Below are 27,028 nucleotides of genomic sequence, written 5' to 3'. Positions count from 1 at the left end.
GCTTACTAGAAACAGAAGAAAATGTCTCAATGATATTTTTAGTTACAGCCTATGGAAATCACTTGGTCTTTTTATAAGAAGTGTCTAAGAAACACTTAAAGTCAAGAAACACAATCCTTTTACAATCCAAGAAATCTAAGGTCTCACTGAAGTCAATGCAAGGAGGTGAATTTCAATAATCTGAATTGAAGCTATGGCGTCTAAGGTTGCCTAGCACTTCACAGATGTACCACAAAAACTGTAATTAGAAAAGGCAAAAATATACTACATCATAAAATATTCATTAGAAATTAAGACTCAAGAAAATAGGCAAGTATTCTGGAGTATTGATCTCTCAATGTGGTGAACAGCAAATGGTGAATTCTATGTGACATTATTTGTTCAACAGTTTTCAATGTAAGATTTTGCTTTTAGTTTAAAACTCAACATGGCATGATCAGACTCAGGCTCTGCGAAGACTTTAACTTGCAGCTATTTTGAGTATTTAAAATAGTTTACCCATTCTAACACACCGCTTTACATATCACCAGTTAGGTCAATCTCACGTTTATTTACCTACTGACTCAATCAATTAAAATGAACATTAAGTTTAAGGTACTGCAACTAAAAGACCTCTTAACTTCTAGTGTGTCAGCCACCCAACTCTAGCAAAACTAGTCTTCGCCAAAGTCCATATGCGAGATGTGACACAGACTGTTTCTCATTGTATCTTGGCCCCTGTGGTTCTATCTACTGCCATTTAACTACTATGAACTCAGGCACTGATGAGACTTACTGGCATTTAGCATTTCTAGTATGATTCTTAATCTCTGGAATAGGTCATGACACTGTACTTCACCAGAGAGTAACAAGAATGTCTGAGATGATGCAGAACACAATAATTTACAATATAGTGATTTCCAAATAGCCAACTGTATCTCTATGATACACAGTAAGTTGTAAAAACTTTAATTTCTATAATTTAAATTTTAATCTTTTTAATAATTTTGGTTTTAAAGTAATTACTTGTATTTAACTACTTTTGGGTCTGTACCTAATCATAGAACAAGAGTGTCATAAAGTGGTTGAGGTTGGAAGGGACTTCTGGAGATCATCTAGTCCAACCCCTAAATCCAAACAAAACTTTAGGTGAGCATTTCTTTTAATTGAAATATGTATTTAACTGAGCTTATCCTTGTCTGTAAAGAAGGAGTCAGAGTGCTAGTATGTAAGGCCTAGAAACAGTGTTCTAATACACCATTCTGATGACACTGCTCTTCAACAGTTTACCCTCCTCTGCAACGGCAAAGAACTCCTATCTTCTTTTGGTGGGAGTGCAAAAGAAAAGAGAAAAAAATGCCAATATTATTAGGTGATTAAAGGAGGTTTTTAAAAATTTGCCTATTGTCTCCAGTGTCCCTCAAAAGAAGGAAAGAAAAGGAACACGTAAAGAATGTAACACTGATACAATGAAATTACTTGGAATAAGAATTAAGTCAATCTGAAGAGCTTTATTATATTTTAGTTCCACTTTTAAAATGCCGATTTGTTTGTCCTGGAACTATTAGAAAATCTGAGGAAATATGCTTGACAGTTTGATCTGAAAAATATTTTAGATGCTAAACTGTCAAAATGGAATTTACCAGTCTTCCACAGCCGGGCTGTTAATTCTCTTCGTTTTAATAAACGCCTGCAAACCAAAAAAAACCACTCCATGTCAAATGAAACCTTTGACCTGTAATGAAATCCTTCAGTTTCTCATTTTATCTAGGAAAAAAAAAAGTTTTTACCTCGAGGTGATCCAAACAAATTCCCACTACCCTTTGCTCCAATTTTTTTACTTCATGGCCCAATGAAAGATGGATTATTCACCCAGATACACTTGAGAATGATTCCCATATTTCTAGAATCCTTAGTCCTCCTCTGTGGTTATATCTTCTCACCCTTAAAATTACTGCTGTCTAATTCCAGTGCACATGAATTATTTGCAGAGCAAATTATGACGATCCTTTTTCAGATTAAAAATCTAGCTGCTGCAGGGAAGAAGAGACTGTGAGAACACTGAAGTGAGGAACAAATATTTGAGCTAGATAATTTAAGTGGGTCTACAACTGACTGTTAGTTTGGCTACTTATCATAAACCACAGGTGTCTCCATGGTGCAGTATTATTTGCTGTTTTCTAAGAAAACAGGAGTTTCTGCTTGGTAAGAGCAGGCCCCCAGGACATTGTAGAGTTTCTGCTGAAGTTCAAAGCAGGGTATGAAAGCACTGACTATCCATCAGGACATGAACTGCTGTTACATTCACACTTTCTTGGGTGGTACAAATATTTATGCAGCTTTCAGCACATTTAATTTAAATTATTTCCCACAGAAGTTAAGTAACTATGTTTTCCTGGAAATCTGTCTAGGCATACGATGACCTTGTTTTCAGTCAGGGTTCTTCTCATATGTCTTCATGAAATTAAAACTACTTCTCAACTAATTTTCTCTTTTGAGTTATCTCCCTATTTAGATACACTGACTCTTTACATTGCTTGTCTGTTATATAAATTACTGTAGTTTGAATTTTTTTTTATTGATGCATGACATCAATTAGGTGTAAAATTGTACAAAAATTAATTTACAAGGTTAAAAAATTGACCTTGCATGCAGAGGTGTTTGAGTTAACTTGACAACTGGAAGCAGTATAGACTACAAAGATTGGGAATTCAATTATTAATACCTAACCTAGATTATTTAAAGTTAGCTCAGAACATTTACACCACCCTGTTGATAGCAGTATAGCTAGGGCAATTATTTAATAAATACTGCTTTGGACCACTAAGGATCTACAAAAAATGGACTGGTCATGTGCTTTTGCTGACTGGTCATGGGCTGTGACTGGTTTCCATTTACTTCATCTTATTGAGAAAGCTAAAATACATAAATATTTACTAATAGTACCTTTTCCATACAAGCATTAATTATATTTGCCACCGGGACAATACGCAATCATTACTGGATGGAGAAATGACCTCTGCAATCAAGAGATGATTCTAGCAATGTATACACATTTTGTGTTTTGCTTTATAGTTTAGAAAGCTGATGCTTTATAATCTGCCACATATAAACATTTCAGTAATGTATATATAAACATTTCTGTAATGTAAACCATTATTTACAAATTATATTGACTGTAGTTTCCTTACAGCCATGTTACACACAAGACACTGTATCTTACTTTCACGTGTAAATTGAGAAAAACGATTATTTTTGTGAAATGTCTCACCTAATTGAGAGATCTGGATGTTGTTATACAGGATATCTGACTTGTCTCTACAAGTTTTTATCACAAATCTGATACCGATGGCACAATGAAACTTTCTATATTTAAGCTTACTTTATAGGTAAAGTGTCCAGTGCAGACTGTCTACAGTCTCAACAATTTTCAACAGAAATTACAAACTAAGGTACTTCTTATGAATGGGACAGGGGTTTGGTCCCTTTTATCTACCTTTTGTCAACATTTTTGCGTATTTTTCAAAACAGAATACTTTCAAGTTAAAGTGGGAACTGCAGAGACCCTAACACCAGTTCATGCGAGATGCCGCATGTAGTTTTAGAGATGATATTCCTAATCTCCCTCTGCTGTCAGTGGAGAAGGAGAGAGTATCCCTAAATTCATGTAGAGTATAAATTAGTGTACTATAAATTGCCCTTTGGGGGAACTGGTCTCTCTACTCTGGTTACATAGGGAGCCATCAAGATTAGCTTGTGAACTTAACACACCAGAATAGAAATAATTATTTGGCAAAGTCTCTGCATTTCCCGTTTAGGAAGTTCATTTGATAAACTGTATGGTGAGCCAGCAAATCACAACTCTAAACTGCTTAAAACTGTCTTCTCTAGTGATTTTCATCTTGCCAAATAATTAATGTGGCTTGAAGTTTTTCTGTGCTCAACTAGATGCATGTAATTCTGCTTAACTCTGGAAAAGTTCAAAAATATCAAAACAGAAGGAAGAGAAAATAAATCTCTATGAGTCTCTCTGAAATTCCTCTGGGAATAATCTGGGAGGTGGTATGGGCTAGGAGCCATTCTCAAATTATAGTTTGAATGGGACAATTCTCTTCTGGAGGATGAGATATTTAAGTAGTATAAACTAATGTAATATTATTAGTTACACTATACTGTTACTTCTTTAAATAGTTGCTAATAATTCAATGACAGTGTTTCAACAGTATGCCCATACCAGTGGCCTCAGAACTAGAGAACAGGTCCCAGCCATTCCTAGTTTATTAATACAGATGTGTCCTTAAAGTACCCATGTGAACAATACTTCTGACAGTGTAACTCAAAAACGACTTTGCAAACTTCTGTTTTTGTTTTTGGTAATCTGTGTATTTAAAACTCATTCCATCCAAGTGCCACCTTACGGTCGAACACAGAAGTTTGTGTGTTGAGCTTTGTCCAAGCACCATTTTATTACTCCAGTTTCAGCTGACTGGAGTAAGAAGTTAATGATGAAAATTATTATGAAATTATTAGGCCATTTCATTACAGTTATAACTCTAGACTCTGCTCAATACAGTACCATTTTACAGTAAAATGAGAAAGTGTATGGTATTTTAAAAGCATTTAAAAATGTCTAAAGTAACAGTTGTAAGTCCTAATACACTGCACAAGGCAACTTTTCCCAGACTAACATAGAGGCATAAATTAGTACCATATTGTACGCATGTTGTATGAAGATAGTATACTGCCAAGCAGGAAATGTCATCCTAAAATAGAAAGCCACATTTCCTCAGGATATTGATCTATCTTAGCTGGATTCTATAATAAAGACAGAAAAGGGGATAATGTAACTTCAGACATGAGAAGTTATTAAGTGAATTGACTGTTGGAGCAGTACCTAATCCTCAGTCCCTACAGCATAAGAATCTCTCAAGTCAGATTGTTTTTATAGCTGTTATCTCCTAATGCAGCTCACTTTTAGGAAGGAGGAGGAACTCTGGAGTGATTAACTTTCTATGGTGCCCATGTCATGTATTTTTGCACAATTACTTGCTTACTTGCTTCCTAAAGTCATAACATGAAGTGCTTGAACTCCACAATTCCCTTTGAACATTTTTGTAAGGACTTTATTTCTGGTCATAGTGCTGTAGCAGTAATTTCTACTATGGAGGGTTTTGTTTTCAAGTTCATGGTGGTTTCATATCTAAAAGGCTTAATCAATGACTTACCACACATGTGAAACAAGATATGACTAACAACATTCCAAAATTACATTAATGGTTAGACATTTATATGCTGTAGCCTGGCTCCTGCTATACAAGAAACAGCAACAGTAGCCTCGGTGGAACTGTGCTCATGGACTGAAAACCAGCCATCTGCAGTTTGTGGTGTCTACAAGGATAGAGAAGACAGTACCAGTGCAGAGTAGCTGCTGAACATAGTTAATAAAAATCTCAACTCCACTTTGAGGACACACATAGTTACTCTTACAGCCTCCAGAAAGATGTTAAAGGTTTAAGATAAGACACTGTTATACGAAGTACATCTTCTCTGCCTCATAACTGGTGTTGATAGTGTAGAAAATATCATGAATTGGTGCATCTTTAAAGGAGTACAGAGACCACTACCACGGCTGAGAAGCTGATAAGTAAAGAGGATGAGGGCATGATCACTTAGACTTTTATACAATAAACTGTCCCACAAAACTCAAGTTCTTGGTCAGCACGAAGCAGGTTTTGGAGAATGCAGTATTGATCTCCTTTCTGCAACAGAAGTGAGACAACATAAACTGGGAAAGATATTTTTTGACCACTGTTCTCTTGTGTGGGCCCACTGAAGAAAACCCAGAATATGCCTTGAAAAGTGGCTACACTAATTCTTTTTTTCCATATCCTCCTTCTACTTGATCTGATTTATTGCTTCCCCTTCTTCAACCTTATTTAGCTATTTTAGTACTTGCTCAGATCACTTTCCAGGGCTCACTGATTTTTATATACTCCAGTACAAAAATGTAGTGTGTCATACAGTCACATAAATTAGAAGAGTAATAATCAATTATTTTAATACTAACCTGAATCAGAGACGTTTAAAAATTCTTAATGCATCAATACGAAGGATATACAGATACTAATCACTACTAATATCACTGTTTTAACTAATTAGCATAAGATTACAATGTGAAGACAGAAATAACTCATTCCTGGAAAAGAGACATTGAAAAGGATTTTCCTACAATAAAATCTCAAAATATTTTCCTTCTTTCTGATCAGCATCAAATGCAATAGACAGCAATTTACAGCATAAACAGATGGATGATAAGCAAATCTATTAGTTTGTGCTTTAATGTCATGGCAAATACCTGCATTGCTTTACAAAGTACAGGTAATTTTTCTTCCAGACCATTATCTGACTTGCCAGCATAAACGGACAAAATAAACCAGCATTAAGACCTAACACAAAGACACTGTGGTTTCGCTTAAAAGATAAAGAACATGTAATAGCGCAACTGAGGCTAGACAGAAAACGTTTTGATCTGGATTTTCCCATACAAACCATTTTTCAGCAACAATTCAAAATCAAACAATGGTAGAGGGCAAAATACAGAGTGGGCTGCCACAGAACTGGACTTGCTGTCCTAAACAAGACCCTCATTTATTCCTAGATCTTCATGTGATAAAGGTTTTAGTGTGCGGTTAGGATGAATGATGACCATTAAATACAAAGACACCTCCATCAGTTCTGAGGTACCCAGGCTACAGGTTGGTTGAGGTTAGGGAAGTGTGTGATGAAGTATCGCTACACCCTTGCCTGCTTCTTACACTCTTCCCTTGGCATTTGCTGTTGGCCAGTGTGATTAAACAGGCTATTGGGCTGGATGGACTTTCCTTTGGTACAGTTTAGATGTTGTATTCTCAAACTTTGTCATTTCCTCAGAAAGTTACTAACAGTTTATGATTCTATGTCAAGAACTGGAAGTATAAACCTTTCTTTCAGTGCCTTATGATCATAATAATAGCAACATGCTCAGAACGTAATGTATTACCACATCTCTCTGTTTTCCCTGAAGAGCCAAACAAAACTACTGGGCAAGAGTGGTTCTAAACCTGAATCTATGATCTCCCTCTCAGGACAAATTCCTCTTCTCAGCTCCGCAGTGTGAATCTCGTTTGCAGTTTACTGCTTTATTACACATTGTATTTCCATTTCTCTCAGTATTGCAGGTCAAAGTTCTTCCTCAGAACCACTGTAGAATACTAGAATACCTGCTACAGATCCACAGACAGAACACCTAATATAGATCCAGATCAAAGATCTGCAATAGAATAGCTAATATATGTTAGTATACACAATACAGATTGAGATCAAATGAAAGAATTTTTGCCTTACTTATTTTAAGATCCACCATAAAAATGCCTTACTTATTGTAAAATCCCCCATAAAAATGATCTAGACTTCTCTGGCAAAATTATACTTCATGTTCTTCCTAGCCATCCAGATGAGAATTAGGCCACATGCAAGCATGCATCCACACCATTCCTAGATACAATCCTCTTACAAACTCCACTTTTTCCCTTTCTCCTCCCTAAACACAAGAACTCAGTGGGATCATGTGATATTTTTAGACCAGTTGTTAGCAACATAATTGTCTCTAAAGCTTGTAGCAAGTTGAATTTCCCTCTGGAGAGGTGGCACATAAACTATCAAGGAATAAATAAATAAGTAAACTAATTAAATAATAAAGAGAACCTATTAGAAGCCCTCATAGAGCTTACAATGACAAACAAAGGAGCCCTACGGACAACTGTAAGAACTCTGGGAAGTTTGAGGAGCTCATTGAACATACCATGTACTCATAGTTGGAGCTACCTTATGGTTTCTTTTATCTTTGCGCTTAATGGGATGCTGAACACTGTCCCAAGCAGATGTACTTCTTAAGGCAGCTCACATCACTAGGTATTCATGCTTTTGTTCACGGAGTAAGGATAATAAAGCACATAAATTACAAAATGTTTGCTTAATTGCCATTGTCATAATGCTGGGTTTTCTATTTAAGTTTCTTTGTATACAAAAGAAAAGAAGAAATGATTTATGGCCTTTTGGGCAGTATTCAGACTATTTTCACTGTACTTTCAGTATTTTATAGAAAACATATATGTACTTCCCATGCAATGGTTAAGAACTATGTGTTGCAATGTTCAAATTTTCCTCATGGTCCCAGATTGCCCAAAGCACATGCACAGTTAACTAAGGTGTGTACATGTATCTGTGATACTGATTCCACATTTTTACCAACACAGGTAATGAATAAAATTTAGTTTTAGTGTCCCTCCTATTACTCATTCATTTGATATTCATTGTTTTAACGCTGACCATAATGATATCTATTAGGTTTTACAATGGATGTCATTTATCCTTTCATAAGAATTCCATCATAATTCAGCATAGACAGTAATATATTCATTATGATGGATCTTTTCATTAATAATGCAGATTTGTATCCACATTATCCAATATAATATGCTGCATTGAAGCATTAATTAACATCCACTTATTTTAAAGTGGTAGTCACTACCTGCCTAGAGAAAATAAATCTATGTAATAGAATCACAGAAACAGAGAATGGTTTGGGTTAAAAGGGACCTTAAAGATCATCTGATTCCAACCCCCTGCCATGGGCAGGGACACCTTCCACTAGCCCAGGCTGCTCAAAGCCCCGAACAACCTGGCCTTGAACACTGCCAGGGAGGGGGCAGCCACAGCTTCTCTGGGCAACCTGTGCCAGTGTCTCACCACCCTCACAGGGAAGAATTTCTTTCTTACATCTAATATAAATCTACCCTCTTTCAGTTTAAAACCATTACCCCTCTTCCTATCCCTACACTCCCCGATAAAGAGTCCCTCGTCATATTACCTTTAAACTCCCGTTATGTACTTGAAGGCCGCTATAAGGTCTCCCTGGAGCCTTCTCTTCTCCAGGCTGAACAACCCCAGCTCTCTCAGCCTGTCCTCATAAGGGAGATGCTCCAGCCCCTGATCATCTTTGTGGCCTCCTCTGGACACACTTGAGTAGCTCCATGTCCTTCTTATGTTGGGGGCCCCAGAGCTGGACACAGTACTGCAGATGAGGCCTCACGAGAGAGGAGTAGAGCAGGAGAATCCCTTCCCTCAACCTGCTAGCCACACTTCTTTTCATGTAGCCCAGGATATAGTTGGCCTTCTGGGCTGCAAGCACACATTGCTGGCTCATACCAAATTTTCCATCCACTAATACTCCCAAGTCCTTTTCCGCAGGGCTGCTCTCAATCCGCACATTGCCCAGCCTGTATTTGTGCTTGGGATTTCCCTGATCCATGTGCAGGACCTTGCACTTGGCCTTGTTGAACTTCATGAGGTTTGCACAGGCCCACCTCTCCAGCCTGTCCAGGTCCCTCTGATGGCATCTCCCTTCCCTCCAGCATGTTGACCGCTCCACAGAGCTTGGTGTCATCAGCAAACTCACTGAGGGTGCATTCAACCCAATGTCCATGTCACCAACAAAGATATTAAACAGAGCTGGTCTCAACACTGACCCCTGAGGAATGGCACTCGTCATCACTCTCCACGTGGATATCGAGTTGTTGACCACAACTCTTTGAGTTCATTCATCCGGCCAATTCCTACACATCTAGTGGTCCCTCCTTCAAATCCATGTCTCTACAATTTAAAGAGAAGGATGTTGTGCAGGATAATGTCAAATGCTTTGTATAATTCCAGGTAGATATCAGTTGCTCTTCCCTTATCCACCAATGCTGTAACCCTGTTGCAGAAGGCCTCCAAATTTGTCAGGCATGACTTACCCTTAGTGAAAGCATGATGGCTGTCACCAATCACCTCCTTATTTTCCATGTGCCTTAGCATAGTTTTCAGGAGGATCTGCACCGTGATCTTGCTGGGCACACAGGTGAGACTGACTGGTCTGCAGTTCCCCAGGTCCTCTTTATTTCCCTTTTTAGAAAATGGAGGTTATATTTCTCTTTTTCAAGTCAGAAGGGACTTCACCAGATTGCCACAGATTCTCAAATATGATGTATAGTGGCTTAGCCACTTCATCCACCAGTTCCCTCAGGACCTGCAGCTGCATCTCATCAGGTCCCACAGACTTGTGCAACTTCAGGTTCCTTAGGTGGTCTCAAAACATCTTCTCCTACAGTGGGTGGTTCATTCTCCCAGTTCCTGACTTTGCCTTCTGCATGTTGGGCAGTGTGGCTGGAGCACTCACTGGTGAAGACTGAGCAAAAACGTCAATGAGTACCTCAGCCTTCTCCATATCTCATTTCCTTCCCTAGTCTTTTATCATGGATGTACCTATAGAAACTTTTCTTGTTGCCCTTGACATCCTTGGCCAGATTTAATTATATCAGGATTTTGGCCTTCCTAACATGATCCCTGGCTGCTCGGACAATTTTTCTGTATTCCTCCAAGGCTATCTGTCCTTGCTTCCATCTTCTGCAGGCTTCCTTTTTGTTTGAGCTTGTCCATGAGCTCCTTGTTAACCCATGCAGGCCTCCTGGCATTCTTACCTGATGTCATCTATGTTGGTATGCATCACTCCTGAGCTTGGAGGAGGTGATCCTCAAATATTAACCAGCTTTCTTGGGCCCCTCTTCCCTCCAGGGCTTTATCCCATACTACTCTGCCAAGCAGATCCCTGAAGAGGCCAAAGTCTGCTCTCCTGAAGACTAGGGTAGTGAGCTTGCTGTGTTCCCTCCTTGCTGCCCTAAGGATCTTGAACTCCATCATTTCATGGCCACTGCAGACAAGGCCGCCCTTGAAGTTTAAATTCACCATATACTTCAGGCAAAGTGAACACATTTCAGTAAACAACCACTGTTTTCAGTGCTTTTTAAAATTCTGCAGCAGCAGCATACAGGCTGTAGTATTTATGAAAAGTGGGCTTTTCCCGCACTAAAAACCAGCACACTTGTAACAGGCAAGAAACTCTGGAGCATCGTTTTCAAAGACATGGTTGACTATACACTTATTTCTGCTGTGGTTCTCTACACCTCTGAGCATCACAGAATGATCTCAGGTAAATAGAGAATCTGATAGATGTCTTTTCAGCTCTCTGAAGATTTTGGTATTTGAATATGAAACTCAAGTTGTGCCGTAAATATGTCAGAAGGACTTTAGTAGGTCAGATCAAAATCTGTTTAGACTATTGCCCTCTGTGAACTTAAGAAAAAATTCATAATGTTACTAAGTAAATAATTTGTCATCTTCAACTCAAAAAACCCTGGACATATTCAAAAATTTCGGTAACTGAAAAATGCAGTCTTTTGCTTTGTTACAGAGCAGAACATAGCTACGTGTTCTGCATATCTTTTATGCAGAAATAGACAGAAAATGTCAAATTTTAAATGAAAATAAAAAACAAAACATGCAAAATACGTACAAATAACCTACATAACAATTTAAATAAAATAAGTTTTCCTGCACTAAAACCACTAGGAATCTTTGGAAGAAAACAGAAAAAATCTTTTTTCTAGATTTACTGTAAGCTTTTACTTTAGCTGCATCAATGAAAAAAGAGACTTGCTTGTCACAAAACTTTTCATAGATCTATTGAACAACCATTTTCTAAACAGAATCTGCAGCATTTAGCCATCCAAAATACTAAAAGACAGCTTGAAGGAACTATCATGTAAAAATCTTAAGAGGGAAGCAGAAGCACTTACCTTTTGGAATATACAATATGTGATCAGAACAAAGTTAATACTCTGTACAATACATCTATAGATGATAGCTCAGAATTATCTTACTTCTCAAAAGCAAATATAGAAAACACTTAATGGTACTGGAAAGAAAATAGAGAAGCTAAAAAATTACTTACAGGAAAAGCAGCTAAGGCTAAGTTTTTCATATTTGTGTAGAGTAATACTCTCAATGGCCACGAGGCAAGTGTATAGATGGTAGACTGAAAGTACACTAGAGTCAGTAAAAAAATTTAAAAACAAATACAACATAAGGGGAAAGCTGCTGCTTTGACTATTTTAAATAAACCATGTGAACTTCATACTTTTTTTTTTTCCACAAACATTTGCATTGAAAATTTGGAAGCTTATTTCTTATTTCATTTTACTTTCAGAAAAACGCTAGGTTTGCAACTCTGTAAATTGTATTAACAACCATGCTTTGTCACACATTTTCATACAGGTTTCACAGTTTGATGAGACCACCACTAAACAGTGAATACACTTCTATTTAATTTGAAATTGAGATGGTGCAGGGACAGTCAGGAGATACTCTGAGATTTGGAGAGCTCTTCTGACTCCTCCGAATCTTTCACTGATCATTTATCTCTTGAATATTGCAGGCAGAGGGATGTTTTGTTTGATGGAGTTCTGGGAAGGCTTGCTAACGATGATGATTTACTGATACGGTCATCTACTTGATCATATTCATGGAGGGAATAAAAGATTTTGAGCTGCTGTATTTGTGCCAAATATTAAAACTTTTCTACTACTGCTAGCTGCTTTCCAGTAACAAAGGAAGGAAACAGAAGTGACAGATCTGCAGAAGTACACTGTGGTAGCTCAGAAAATATCCATTAATGCCAGACAGGCTCAGACACTGTCTAAAATCTGAAACAAAGTATCTCACTACAATTTTTCTAATGTAAAATTTGAAAATGTTTATTGGAAAAAGCCAAACCAGTATTTTAATGAAGAATTGTCAGCGAGCTTCTATATAAAAGCTTGAGGTTTGTTTAAGAAAGGTTGCTTTGATCATTCCTATACTAAAGTTTCTAAGTTTTTTTTATCATCTCTTGTGGCTAGTTTTATTCTCTTGCATCCTTTGTGTCACATATTCATATTTTTGTTCAACAGATTAGACAAATGTATAAAGCTAACTGTATTCAAACGTATATGCATGTCTATATGTATATATTTGACATAAAAGATACGTGACAGGGACAAAACTGGATTTCTGTGCATCTAAACTGAACTAATACATCAACTATGAAAGAGAGGAATAATTTATTGGACTGCACATTACATAAGATGAATCTCTGCAACAAAACTGTAAAAAATTATTTCTCAAAAAGACTTTTCATCACAGCAGACTAAACAGAATTAGCTCACACATTTAAGTAATAAGACACAGCTGACCAAACAACGTATCTACTTATTTGATCAGCTTTAAAGACATCTGTTGTTACAAATCTACTTCATAAGTTAAAAAATGCAGTTTCAGTCCACCAGTTTTATTAGTTTAGACTGCCTAGGCTTATTAAGTTAGGAAATCTTGTTTCCATAGCTAATGACAACAGAATAACTGAACTACTAGTTTTCTTTTTAATTTTACTTCTTTTAGTTTTCCATCTGTTTTTTTTTTTTTAACTTGGCAAACATTTAAAATGACTAGATGTATGTATAGCTCTGTATTGTTGCATTTAATTTAAAATATGGATGAAGAAAAAGTTCTATAATATGACATACTTTGATCATCTGAGCTTCAAAAGAACTACAAAGTAAATGAAATACTGCACTATGGTTTTCTGGAGCATGGAAGATACAGTATTGATGAAAAACTATGGATTTCTATTCACTTTATTTATATCCATTAATATTGCTGCAAACATGCCACCCAGCTCACAGCAAAGCAAACTTACAACTATATATGTTTTGCCTTATTGACTGCACAGTAAAGTATGCAACGCAGTAAGGCACGGCTCTCCAGGACACAGAACAGGAAACCTTTTGGTATGAAGCATAGTATTTGAGAGGCATGGATATAGATAGGATTGCTATGTGGACTGGGTAGTTGCAGAGCTTAAAGCCTTTCATTCAAGAGAGTACTCACTCCAGGCCACACATTTAGAGCAGACTAGCTATCTTATGGATGAGTTTGGAAATATATATATAAAGCCATTGCTCTTATGCAATTTCATTTTAAAAATTGAGTCGTAAACAAAATCTTCTTTCAGGATAGTAAATTGAAGGTATGTTATCTCTGGCACTGTTTAATTAATAAAATACACTTGAAATCCTTAACTGGGGGAGGGGGGAATGACCAAAAAAGCCCGGAAGAAAACTGACATGGGAAGCTGGTAAAACCACTGCCTTCACTCTGAAAAATTTTCCTGTCTCCAAGATGAGTTAAACTATCCAAGGAACTGGTCCAGGAGTGTCTACGTAATTCATGATATTTGGAACTTAAAGGTTTCAAAAGCTTGTAAGAAAATAATGAAGAATATTGGTTATGTTACAGTTCCTCTATCTTGCTCATTTTTTCTGAGGAAATTACCTCTGGAAAATAAATTGATAGGGCTAAGAGGGCCAAACAAATAGACCGAACTCTTCAACCAGGAAAAAGGCTTCACCTGTATCATACATAATACAGAGTGCCTCTGAGACTGAAAAGATACCAATCAGAAATTTATCCAGCCATCTCAGGAGACAGGGGTGATACTGCACATATTGTGAGAAATGTTAGGTACTTCTAGCAAAATATGCAATGTTCAGGCAGGGCCATTAAACAAAAAAAACAAAAACCACAGAACAACCTCACCAAAAATAAGTGCAAATATATTCATCTGGGTAAAACAATCACCTGTATCTACACATGCATGCTATCTGCTCTCATTGCTGTCACTCCTGTCAGTCTGAAGTTGATAGGTAATGGCCCTATGATTCAGGGAAACTGCTGAAGTGTGTACTCAGGCTTCAGTCTGAGAGATGGGTTCATTTATCATCATAATAAGCTATTACCATTGATAGGTCACAACTCATTGAAGAGACAGTCAGTCTAATTGGCTCAATTCAGTTAGCTCTGGATGTGCCTCAAGGAGATGAGCAGTGCTTTGCAGGTAATATTCAATCACCCAACAAACCACTTGTTTAATAATTCATCACAGTTCAGACTGGGGTTCTAGCACATGATTATCCCTTCAATATGCCAAATATCTGGTCTTAACCCTTCTGTCTCTTGGGTCCGGAAGACAAAGGCAAATTCATTCTGTAGTTAGGGTAACCCTTGCTTCTAGAAACTTACTGAATATTTGAAATTTCCACTGAGGTATGCTTTCTAAAGAAATTTGTTGTAGTTAGCTAGAGTCTCTCTCTGGAAAATAAAATTTTTGCCCTCATCATTCTCTCCTGTTAAAGGTCAGCTTACAGTATGTAAACTTAATAGGAATGTAAAGTAATGGAGCTCGTTTTGCCTTCTAGAGACTTAACAAAGCAGTATGGCTCCATTCAGAAATCTTTAGCAATCACATAATGATATGGTAGATGAGACAGGGAATAGTCTATGTAAGACACAGGATTTACAGGATTTAAAGGATGCTTCATACTCTCTTCAGATATTGTCACTCACAATATTAAAATGTTTAGAATAATGATTCTATGAAAAGACAAGTTAAAACTAAACCAATAATTCAAGCTTCTGATCACTATTGTATTACTTTCTTGTCAGTTCTGGTTGCCATTTCAGTGTTCAATTCTTTGTCAGTATACTGCAGCCATGCCAAAAACTTCCTCTGTGAGTGCTTTATTGTCAAAAGTTTTAAGGTTCTATTTCTTCCACCACTTTCAATGGTGGTGTGGTTGGTTGACCCTGGCCAGCAGCCAAACACCCATCTTCCTCTCACTTACTCCCCTCTCTCATGAGATGGGGAGAAAATAGAGGGAACGTGAAAAGACTTCTGGATCATTGAGAAGGGTTGGAGAAGAAGTCTTGACACTGTGCAAGCTCTGTTCAGCAAGAGCCAAAACACTGTTTCAGCCACAAATGCAGAGCACAGCACCATACTGTGAAGATGTGAAGAAAGCCACTGTGAAGAAAGTCAACTTCAGCCCAGCTACACCCAGTATAGATGTTAAAATATTATGTTCATAACAGACTATCTGATGGTCTACCTTTCTCTTTTTCTTATTAAACTGAAATATACAAAAGTGATAATTTTGATACTTTTTGGATGACTGACTGGAAATTTAGTAAGTATGGAATATCACCCTCTGAAAATTAGTGTTTCTAAGGCACACACAACATAATGGCCCTACCACTCACTAATAATTTATGAAAAAGCCAAGATTATATAGAATTTACAAAATTACTCGTTTAATTTTTGACATAATTAGTTGCAGAGCTGGTTACTTCTCCCCATAGATGAACATAAAATTAAAAGCAGCTCTTTGTATATATTTTGAGTGTCAGGTTGAGCTTTCTTTCACTAATGATATCTTAACTGAGTTTGTATCATTTTAACCATTGGTAAACCACTCTCCCTTCTTCTATATGCTAGTGAGTAATGGTGCTTTGTGTGTTAAAAATTAGTGACTCCTGACAATATTTTGTTGTACAAATATACAACCTTTTCGTTAATGATAATGGATGTTAAATGCCATTAGCAAAGTTAGTTGAATACGTCTCTCAGACCTATGAACTGATTAAAAATTCACGACAGCCATACAGTGAAATATGCGTCACACAAATTCACACATGTATATCTCTTAATTGCATCTGTACACAGGTGACTAGTGCTTGGATTTGGGCACCTGTGTTGAGCTGGTTTGGTTTTAAAACTTCTTAATGATAGAAATTAAAGTTAGTCAATGAAGTTTAGGCACCAAAGCTTACTTTCTGAAGACAGATGAGAAGAAAAAGCAATGCTAATTCCTGTATGTAAAATGGAAATAATAGAATTTATCCATCTTGTAGAGAAGCTGCATGTCAAGAACATTTTGAGATTGTCAGATGCTACTGAGCACGCCAGACTTCAAAAACAATATAGTGCAGATTGGAAGTACTACAAATGGTTTGCAAAAAAAGGCTGTTTCCCTTGTGCACCATCAGAAATCCTCAGTACTTTTGCCCTTCTGCATGTCGCCTTTTTGATGTGGAAAAGTTGAACACACAAAATTATAAAACTAAAGCTCAGTGGCATCATGTGATTTTACTAATGAGTTATAAAGTCAACAATTTCATTACATTCTAACCCAAGTTTTTGTAATTCATTTAAATTTAAAGTAATTTGGGGGGAGGTAAGTAAATCAAACAGAAATAGCAACTCAGGTATTCATAAAGGGAAATCTGGAAGCTGAACTGAACGCTACCTCTTTGTGGTTCTCATATTTTGAGAATGACTTTTCAGTAGCCCTTACATATACCCTTTTGGTGATGGGCATAGATTCCTTCATCACCCTTCTTTGTAACCCAGTATCTATCAACTAGATGTCTGGACTAGAAATTCTGTCTGCGTAATGTAAGTGGATAAGTTGCATAAAACTCTATTAAACCCTTTACTTCTAGGTAACCTGTGATCAGCAAGGAACTCCAAATATAATTCTCAAAGCAAATGTTTATTTGCTGAAGTACTTAGCATGCAAAGGGATACAAGAGGAACAAAACCCCCATGTATCTTCTTTTTCATAAACTTCAGTTTTCCTCTGCAGTCTTAAGTAACCACTGTTCAATTTAGCTGTCTTTGTCTTGGGAATCAGCATCACCATACTTTTGTGAATGTTGATTATCCCTCAATAGAAATCACCGGATATATCAATTCTTTTCAACTCAAAGACTTCTCTTCTTTTTTTCCTGCTTTGTTGGATCCTTCAGTATTTTTGTATTTGGGATCAGAGATAAGAAGAGTAAGACTTTTCAATCGGCCAAGCACATTCCCCAATTTGCTTTCTTCCTCATTATTTCCTAACACCCCTCTATTCTCACACTAGCATTCACAGACCTTCTTTTGTGAAACTACTTTATTTCCTGCTTGTTTCTCCATTTTTCAACTGCCACTATTGATTAAAACCCTTGCCTTCAAGGCAGACCTGGGTAAGCAGGTAATGCAAGGGACACTTGAGATTTATGAAATAATTTCACCAACAATAAATTTACTCTTTTCTCTACAGTAGTATAAGATGATTTTAGCACAAAGAAATTAAATGTATCATGGCATACATGAAATACTGCAGTCAGTGGACTCAGCTAGACAGATTCCGAGCCATGTTTCAGCTCATTTCCAAGGCACAAAAAGGCCATAACAGTCTACTGGGCATTCTTGGTTTTCCTTGCAATCACAATGGCTGTACTTGAACTGTCTCAACAGGCTATCCAAACATCATGAAAAGCACTAATGAGGAGCAAAGTGTGCAAAATTTTCTTATGTCTCTTGGTGGTTCTTTACAGTCATGGGTAGCTGAACCCCAAATAGAACTGTACTGATATTGTTATAATTTGTACTGGGGATCAGGCAAAATTTGGCTAGCCACAGCTGTGAAAAGATGCAAGGACCTACCCCTGTCTCATTTTGTGATGCCATGCTGACAGAGTATTTCAGCAAAGATAAAGAATTTAAAACTAATCATGTGATACAAATTAAGAAAACAAAGAAAGCATCAGTCAGTTGTGGTTCAGACCTTTAAAATGTTTTGCTCTTCACTAGTATTCCTGTTATGTTTGTCTCATACTTTCAATATTTGAATTTGCCTATTATCTCAATTTTTAGAAGCTACAGTGAAGTAAATGCTAATAAAATGAATAGCACATTTAGTATAAGTTGAAGACATCTTCATACTGTTGACTAAGTCCGATTACAATGCTGACTTGATTTTAGTCAAGGCAATTTAGATTGTGATTTAAAATAAAATTACATTGTTTATATTAGTTTAAGGTTTACTTGTTAAAAAATAAAAACTAAATAATAAACTATTCATCTCTTTATCAGATGAATGTATTCAAATATGAAAGACAAGAGACACTGAAGTAGACATCTTTACAAAAGATATTTTTCTTCAGGTTCAAATGAATAATTTTCATTTTCTCCCATGTGTTGGCTGTTGACATTACTTAAAAGCTGATGATCTGCAGCAACTCTGAATAACTTCAGGGGCATTACACTGGATGGAGATTTCTTGCTTTCCCACTCAACCTTACAAGACATTACGAACCAATAATAGTCTGTAAAAAATTTGTTTTGATATGTTATACCTTATATTTGAGGATCACATTCCCTACTCTATTTACTTTTGCAATCTTGGGGATGTTCTTTGATACACATTCAAATCTGGAGCTGAAACTCATTTCTGTGCAGAGGGTATAAAAAAGAAAGTATTGGATTTACCATCACTGCAGAAAAATCCTTGCACAGTTAGCAGATACTTCAAAGCACTGACATTATGTTACTAAATGGTGGCCTGCTAGACCTCTGCACTAGGGAACCAAATATTCTATATGAGGGCCTAAACTGTCCATATAACCATCTGAAAGAAAGAAGTATCTTATAAAGGTGCACCAAAGAACATCACATCAGCCCACCTAAGTTTCACTATTTCACTTCACTGACAATAAAAGCAATAGACACATGCTCAAAAAAATCAGTCTGCTGCCTAAATTTAAGACACAGCTGAGTGTTGGAATCATGTAGGCTAGGTCACTCACTGCTTTTCATGAAGCCAATGAATTTCAAACAAACTGTTGGTAGAAAAAAGTGGCTTCCAACAACAATTTCATTTGCATCTCATACATTTATACCGAAAGGTGTTAGATTGTTCTCCTTCTTGAGGCAGGCAGTAAAAGCAAGAAAAAGTCATGGATCTAACTCTATCATGTCCTGCGAACAAGAAAGTCTTGAGATCTGAAACCATGACAATACTAGATGAAGCTTTCTGGGTTTAGATGCATTAATAATTTAGGACAATTGATTCTGGCATTTCTGTTCCAGCTGATTATTGTATTATTTACGCTTCTTTATGTTTTGGGTTTCAACTCCCTCCCTCCCCTCTGGGAGCTGCACACTGCAATTTGCTTTGTATTATTCTGCCTTTTGCATCAGAATTGCCTAAGAAATGAAAACAAATGGAAGGAAATAAACATAAAAGCCATAAGAACCTAACTTATGATTATTTTATAATTCAATATTTAATCCTATGAGGTATTCTGGGCAGTCTGCAACAGATAATATGTCACAAAACAAACTGTTCACTCCATCCCACTCTTCAGCTTTCCACAGTAGAGTACTTTTAAAGGGCTGATAGATTTTTAAAGTTTGTACATATTGACTACAAGCTTATTACATTGTCTTAATTTCTGGACTCAAAGAAACATTGCCTTCTATAAGTCAGCAAATAGGTTACACAGCTAATTATAAAAGAACAGGAAAAATAAATGAAATGACTGTGTTAAACAAGTCCCCTTCCTGTTCCATATGCACTGACTCTGCACAAAACGTTCAGCTGTTGTCTTGGTTTCAACTAGAGGTTAGAGAAAGAGCAATGTATTCACCTTACGATTGCTTAAGTCTATGGAGTTGACAAACAAGATGTGCTAGAATTTTTCCAAAAGATAACAATGCCTTTTATTCAAGCACCTTTTGCTTTAATTTTCAACATATTCTGACATTATGAAGGACCGAATTACATTAACTTTACATACACTGAATGGGATCACACTGCACAGCTAGTTCAAATGACTCCTGTAAAACAACATTTGATGTAAGAACTTCTTAATCTGAGTAAAATCTGTCAGTAAGCATATAGTAGTTTTGCGCAGAGGTGTTTTAGGGCTTACATCCTGTTGCTTGCAGCATTAATATCTGCTCAAAACCCAGACAGAGGAATTAGAGGGGATGTGTTACCTATTTTCTGTATGACTGCTGGGTGTTGAGACCTAACAATGGTCAGAGACCTGTATTCTGGGATGGCTACCACCCAAAGGTTGAACTAACCCATGACTGCTGACCAAGGCCAGTGCCCTAACCATCTGAAAGAGGCAGGGTGAATGTCCACCTTCATGGATAAAGCTGGCCCTTAGCAGAAAAAGCGACATAAAATTTGCAGCAGCAGAGAGAAAATAAAGTAGAGAGACTTTCTCTAAAAAAAAGATGGGTATTTTCTCATGGAATCTTGTCCTGGTTCAGCTAGGATAGGGTTAAGTTTCTCCCAAGCAGGGAGAAGGGATCTCCAGCCGGGTTATTCATACCATGCTGACGTAAGGTCCAGGGCGTCAGTGCGTGAAGCTTTCCTTTGTGGCTTTGCCCTGGGAAGCACGCGGTGGGCTGGCTGTGTTCACTGTGGTATTTCTCTTTATATCTTTTGTCTTGTTTATTGTTATTACTGTTTATTGTTGTTATTATTGTTGTTGTTGTTCAGATTGTTAATTTATTACACGGTTGTATTAAATTTCTCCATATTTCAATCCCGGGGTTTGTGCCCTACTCAGTTCGAAGGTGGGGGAGGGACAACGGCAACGTGGTCTCCGGTCCCGGCAGGGCCTAAACCAGCACAAATCTCAAGTGGCCTCAGCTGTCCCTCATGTGTGTGCATCAGTCATATGTTTATTTAGATATGCTCCATATCATGTTTTCTTCTGGCTAATTGTAAATGGCTTCTACTCAGCATACAAATTATCAAATTGCATTTTGATGAAGTGTCAAAGGAAAAGAGGCGGAGTATATACATAATGTCAGACTTCTGAAACATCACAAACACCTGACTCTTCTACACTGACTTTAAAAAACCAAGCATTTCACGTCATCCTGCTGAGTTTGGGATGAAATTTTTAATTAATTTTATACTTTCCTTTCAGTGCTCTGAACATCATCAGAATGTAACTTACCACTTTCAGAGAAATTTAAAAAATATTTTAGCATGGACACAAGTTTAAAACAAAGTGATAGATCCATTGTCAAAACAATTTAAGAAACTGCTAACAAAAAAACAAATGGAGTATTCAAATACCTAAAATGTAATTACAGTTGATAGAATAAGACAATTTTTCAGTAACTAGAAGCTCTAACAGACTACAAGTCCTCATGATTGCTGCAATCCTTAGTTCAGTAGGCTATGATAAGGTAGGCAGGCAAGAAGATAAACTGTTTTATGATACCTATTAAAACGTTAATACGAGTCATTTTAAATCTGTTCTCCCAAATTGTCCACTAGATATTTTATTTCTAGAAATTAAATTCCTTCAGATTACTCCCAAATGTATTCTGCATCAAAGACAGTGCTCAGTTTTTAACTCCAAATGCATACTATACAGTTAGACATGAAAAATGCCTGACTTTTAAAAAAATTATCTGTACAACAAAGTTGAAGTTTCGGTAGCAGCATTTATATTTAGAAAACTAAAAGAATATGGTGATGTTCAAGTAATATCCTCATGTTATTGTTCCACTCTGATATAAACAAGAATCCTGTACCATCTATAGCCTCTTGTTATTTATAATGTTTCCTTAGAGACCCAAAGACCAGTATCACATAGCCTAGTGTCACCCAGATTTAAACAAAATAGAAAAAGCTGAAGGCTGAACACTCAGAAGCATCCTATTTATAATGCTTCTTTCATCCAAAAGAAGCATTTGGAGATGGATGTAAAACAAGCAGATAGCACACATATGGCAATCAACATTGTGGAGTCATATGCACAACATGCCATCTTTATATTAAAAGAATTATTTTAAATAAGGTTTTTGAGCTATATTTGAAAACTAAGAAATGCAGGACAGTTACTACCTTTTGTTACTCAATTTTATTTTGGGAATAGTATTTAAGAGCAATAATTTTAACAATACAAGAGAAAGGCATTTTTCTATAACACAAGGTTTATAAATTGCAATGGTAGTGTACATCTTGATATAAGATTTCCTAAATGGTTCTCTTATTTCCTACGACTAAAATTCTTTAAAAAGCTTGCCTGCTCTGAGATACATTATTCTACTGGAGCACAGCTAGCAATCACTCTCAAGAAAGGATGATTTTATCTCGTTTCAGCTATTTGGTTTTATCCAGTTACAGCCTGTGCTGGTTTTGGCTGGGATAGAGTTAACGCTCTTCATAGTAGCTAGTATGGGGCTATGTTTTGGATTTGTTCTGAAAACAATGTTGATAACACAGGGATATTTTCATTATTTCTGAGCAGTGTTTACACAGAGTAAAGCCCTTTTCTGCTCCTCACCCCACCCCACCAGTGAGGAGGCTGGGGGTGCCCAAGGAGCTGGGAGGGGACACAGCTGGGACAGCTGACCCCAACTGACCAAAAGGATATTCCATACCGTATGGTGTCAGGCTCACCATGTAAAGCTGGGGAAAAAGAAGGAAGAGGGGGACGTTTGGAGTGATGTCGTTTGTCTTCCCAGGTAACTGTCATGCATGATGGAGCCCTGCTTTCCTGGGGATGGGCTGAGCACCTGCCTGCCTGTGGGAAGGGGTGAATGAATTCCTTGTTTTGCTTTGCTTGCACATGCAGGTTTTGTTTTACCTATTAAATGGTCTTTATCTCAAACCACAAGTTTTTTTCTCACTTTTACCCTTCCGATTCTCTCCCCCATCCCAGCGGGGAGGGGAGTGAGTGAGTGGCTGTGTGGTGCTGAGTTACTGGCTGGGGTTAAAACACAGCACAGCTATTCAGAGAAATGTTTTACTGAGTTTACAAATAAGGACTCTCAACATTCCATCTCCCTTTTCCTTTCCATAGCATAAATCATATGGCCTAAGCATGTCATTATGACTATAATTTACATGATGCAACATGACAGTTAAGATGTACTGTGGTAATTTGTGAGTGCTTTCAGTACTATTGTAGTATCAAAAATTTATATGGTTCAGTTATTAAGGCAAATTGCTTCATTCATACGGAGATATCTGACAGTAACCACAAAGGACCTCCAAATTACACTGAAAAAGTATCTTCTATGTTCAAATACTTTGTGCACATTCTTACCATTATTTTGTTCACTGAATAGAAGCAGGATGAAATTCTGTCTCAAAAAGTATCAGTTCATAGCTCAGGGTAAATTCACCAGACATGGAAGATTATAGAAGAAACTCTCCCTTGCCCAGCTAAATGAGCCTGACTAACAATTTATAGCCATGAACAGGATGCCCAATTCTTTGGAATGATGCTGTTTAGTTTCAACATGCTCACTTACCTTCTGTCATGTTGATTTTCAGCCAGCAGGAAGAAAATAAATAAATAAGACATTGACTAGCCCAAAGAGACTACAGAGGAAAATGTGCTCAAGTGTATTAGCGTTAGCTCTTCTGATAAGTTTTAGCATAATCAGGGTTACGGTAAATGAAAAGCTGTTTAGCTTTCTTCACATTTAGGACTCATTCAGTCCTCAGTTCTACTGTCTGGAAAAAAATGAGATTTTCATGAAGGTATCATGTATGATAGCAGAAAGTGTAAGGGTGAAAAGCCTAACAGTCAGACCACTAAAGCATCCAAGACTTTAGAAAGCAAATATTTGGTATCAACCTGCAGGGCATGACTATGCAAGTACATACACACATGGACACATGCAGACTTGGATAAATATATGCATTAGAACTGGCACGGAGCTCACAACAGCATTTTTCGAGTTCTAGGGCAGAGAGCTCCCCACACATAAGTTTCTTGCCAAACATTAAAGTTTTGTAACACACCCCCACAACATCTGATACACAACTTGCATCTCTGAAAAGCAGACGAGGGAACTGGTTTTCAAAGCTGAGGACAAGGTGGGAAGAGAACAGGACAAGCTGAACCACACACCAGCTAACTCATTCATGCTGCCAACTATACAGACTTCTCTAATACGTGACAGCAGAAGCCCAAAGAGGGCTCAAGGTCAAAGACACTTAGTTAATTTTCTCTAAACTTTTTGCCTCACAAGGATACTCCATACACTTAATTCCTTTCTGCTTGCAACTTTGCTGGTCAGATAGCTACCCAACTTAATCTTCTTTCAGTTCCATCCCCCTTCAAAGGCTTGCTTCTTTCCTCAATAAATCAAATTAGCGTTTAGGCAAGTACCATCTGCACTTACTTTGTTGCCCAAATAAGAACTGGGTGCACTCCAATAATAAGTCTGTGGCAGTACTTTTCGTGCAGCCACGTTGCTGATGCTAAACTGCTGATGTCCATCAAATCTTCTTTGCTTGGGCGTAACTCTGATGAGACCCAGTAAGTCAGTCAAATACCAGCCATTCATGTCTTCTATCTACGATGACAAAAAACCCAAACCAAACCAAAACACATTACAATGAAAATCAGTTCAGCAGTCGTTTCAGTAGTCACAGCTTCTCATTATTCCATTAAAAAAACCCCAAACTAAACCAAAACAAAAAACCTGGTTAAGTTTCTATGATTAATAGCAGTTTAGAACAAAGGAAACAACAAAGCAGTAACAGCAAAAATGTCTCTTATTGTATGTGACTGGGAGTTCTTCTGAGTAACTTCTGAGTACTTTGAAATAACTATAAGTATATGCTTTTTCTGCTTCATGTGGTCCAGAGTGAGGAGGAAATTCTATCGTACAAACATATGCATAAGAATATCTCCAAATACTATAAAAATTTTCAATAAATATCAATCTATAATATCTGTTCAGAGGGTACAGAAGATGAGCTGACAAATGAATATACATTTTCTGATTGTTGTAGACAGCATAATTTATATTCATTTGTAAGTCTAATGCCTTACAACTTACAAGTTCAAATATACATTTTTTAGAACGCCAAAGCAAAGCTGGAAAGTACAAGAACTTGAATTTCTGAAATCCCGTAACTAGAAATGAATCATCAGAGATGTTCATACAAGGATGGCTTCTGGAGCCTGGATACAAGCAGAACAATAAATTAGCTCGGCCATAGGATGGAAGATTTGCCAGATGCTGGCATGTAAATGAGCACACTAGGAATATATAATTTTACTCATAGACTTCCAGTATACCAGTACAGCCAAAACCAGGAGCTAGTAGACCTGGAACACATTTCCCAAACTCATTCTACAGACATGGATATGTAGCACACATCCGTTACAGCGGAATCAGTATCTCAGCTTTGAGAACTAATTTAAAGTTTAGAGTGTATTTGCAGGTTAAAGACATTTTCCTACAGCAGAAATAAGAAGAGTAGTTTCATCTCCCTTTGACATCCTTTCCTAGGAATGCAGTATGCAAAAGAAATTCACTCAAAATGCCCCCTGTAGGGCATCCCTTTTTCTTACATAACCTGTGGTCTGCACATTTAATGTTTCGAAATTCTTAATTATTTCAGGTCTGGAAAAGAGGTTACCCTGTGGATATATTGCATTTAACTCAGGAGTGATTACGTATGCACATTCCAGGACTGTGTTTATGCACATGTCTTTCCTTTTGACTCTTATATCTTTTGCACTTCTCTCTGTTCAACTGCACTTTTCCAGAACTTTCTCACAATGAAGAGAAAAAAAGCTTGTAAGCAATTTCTTTTGGATAAATGAAAAATACACGGGGCATAAAAGAACATGCATGATTTTTATAATAAGAGGCAGTCTGATGGCAATACATAGTGACATCATACAGAAACACAAAACACATGCACTGATATGCTATGATTTTTCTTACATTTCTGTAGGTAAGGTGAGAATGTGTGCAGATGTTTGTTTTCCCAGAGCAGAAACATTCCTCACAGCCTTTGGGATTATTTTGCTGCAGATTGAAGAAGCCTGGTTTGCACCGATCACAGTTTTCTCCTTCAACATGTTCCTGGAAATGCACATAAGAATATTACTTCAGTTGTCATAGATTAGAACTTGAGATCACCAGCTTTATAGTCTGTAGGAGAGTATAAATACAGAACTGTAAAGAAATTTGTAGGAAAGACTATTCTATTTGTGAATATTAGGAGCATATCCTCTACACAATAAAAGTTACTACGGCTGCATATAAGTAACAGGACACAAAATTTGGACATTATAACACTAAATTTTCCTTCTACATGAATGGACATACCTGATTTCAGGAAATAATCTAATTTATCTCCTTTACACTTAAGAGTGTCAGATGGAAGGAAGTATGGACACAATGTTAAGCCTCAACAACTGTGGTTTGTAGGTATGGCTGGAAAATCTTTGTGTGCCCAAATGATGCAAACTACAGGTACATAGTATTAGCTGTACCAATCACTCAGCATATCATTTTTTCAGTGGTCTGCCATTAATATCTGATTTCAGGCTAAATCCAAGTGTTAAAAGGTCTACATTTCTTCTTTCCATAACTACATGTGTTTGCCAGTGAGGTCTGCAAACACCTCCTGAAGAAAGACAG

General features: G+C 37.1%; 1 protein-coding gene across 2 annotated transcripts in view; it reads right to left on the bottom strand.

Moving 5' to 3' along the window:
* Positions 1-27,028, bottom strand: part of LAMA2 (laminin subunit alpha 2) — a 383,623-nt gene that overhangs the window by 192,603 nt on the left and 163,992 nt on the right. For both annotated transcript variants that reach the window (XM_074896288.1, XM_074896289.1), the window contains exons 11-12: positions 26,327-26,467; positions 24,767-24,940 (exon numbers count right to left, since the gene is read on the bottom strand). In XM_074896288.1, the coding sequence (XP_074752389.1) occupies positions 24,767-24,940; positions 26,327-26,467 (315 nt within the window). The remainder of the gene's footprint in view (positions 1-24,766; positions 24,941-26,326; positions 26,468-27,028) is intronic.

The sequence above is a fragment of the Athene noctua genome, chromosome 1 (genome assembly GCF_965140245.1).
Source record: "Athene noctua chromosome 1, bAthNoc1.hap1.1, whole genome shotgun sequence".
Lineage (NCBI taxonomy): Eukaryota > Metazoa > Chordata > Aves > Strigiformes > Strigidae > Athene > Athene noctua.
Note: the sequence above shows the minus strand (reverse complement) of the source record. Positions and strands in the feature narration are given on the sequence as shown.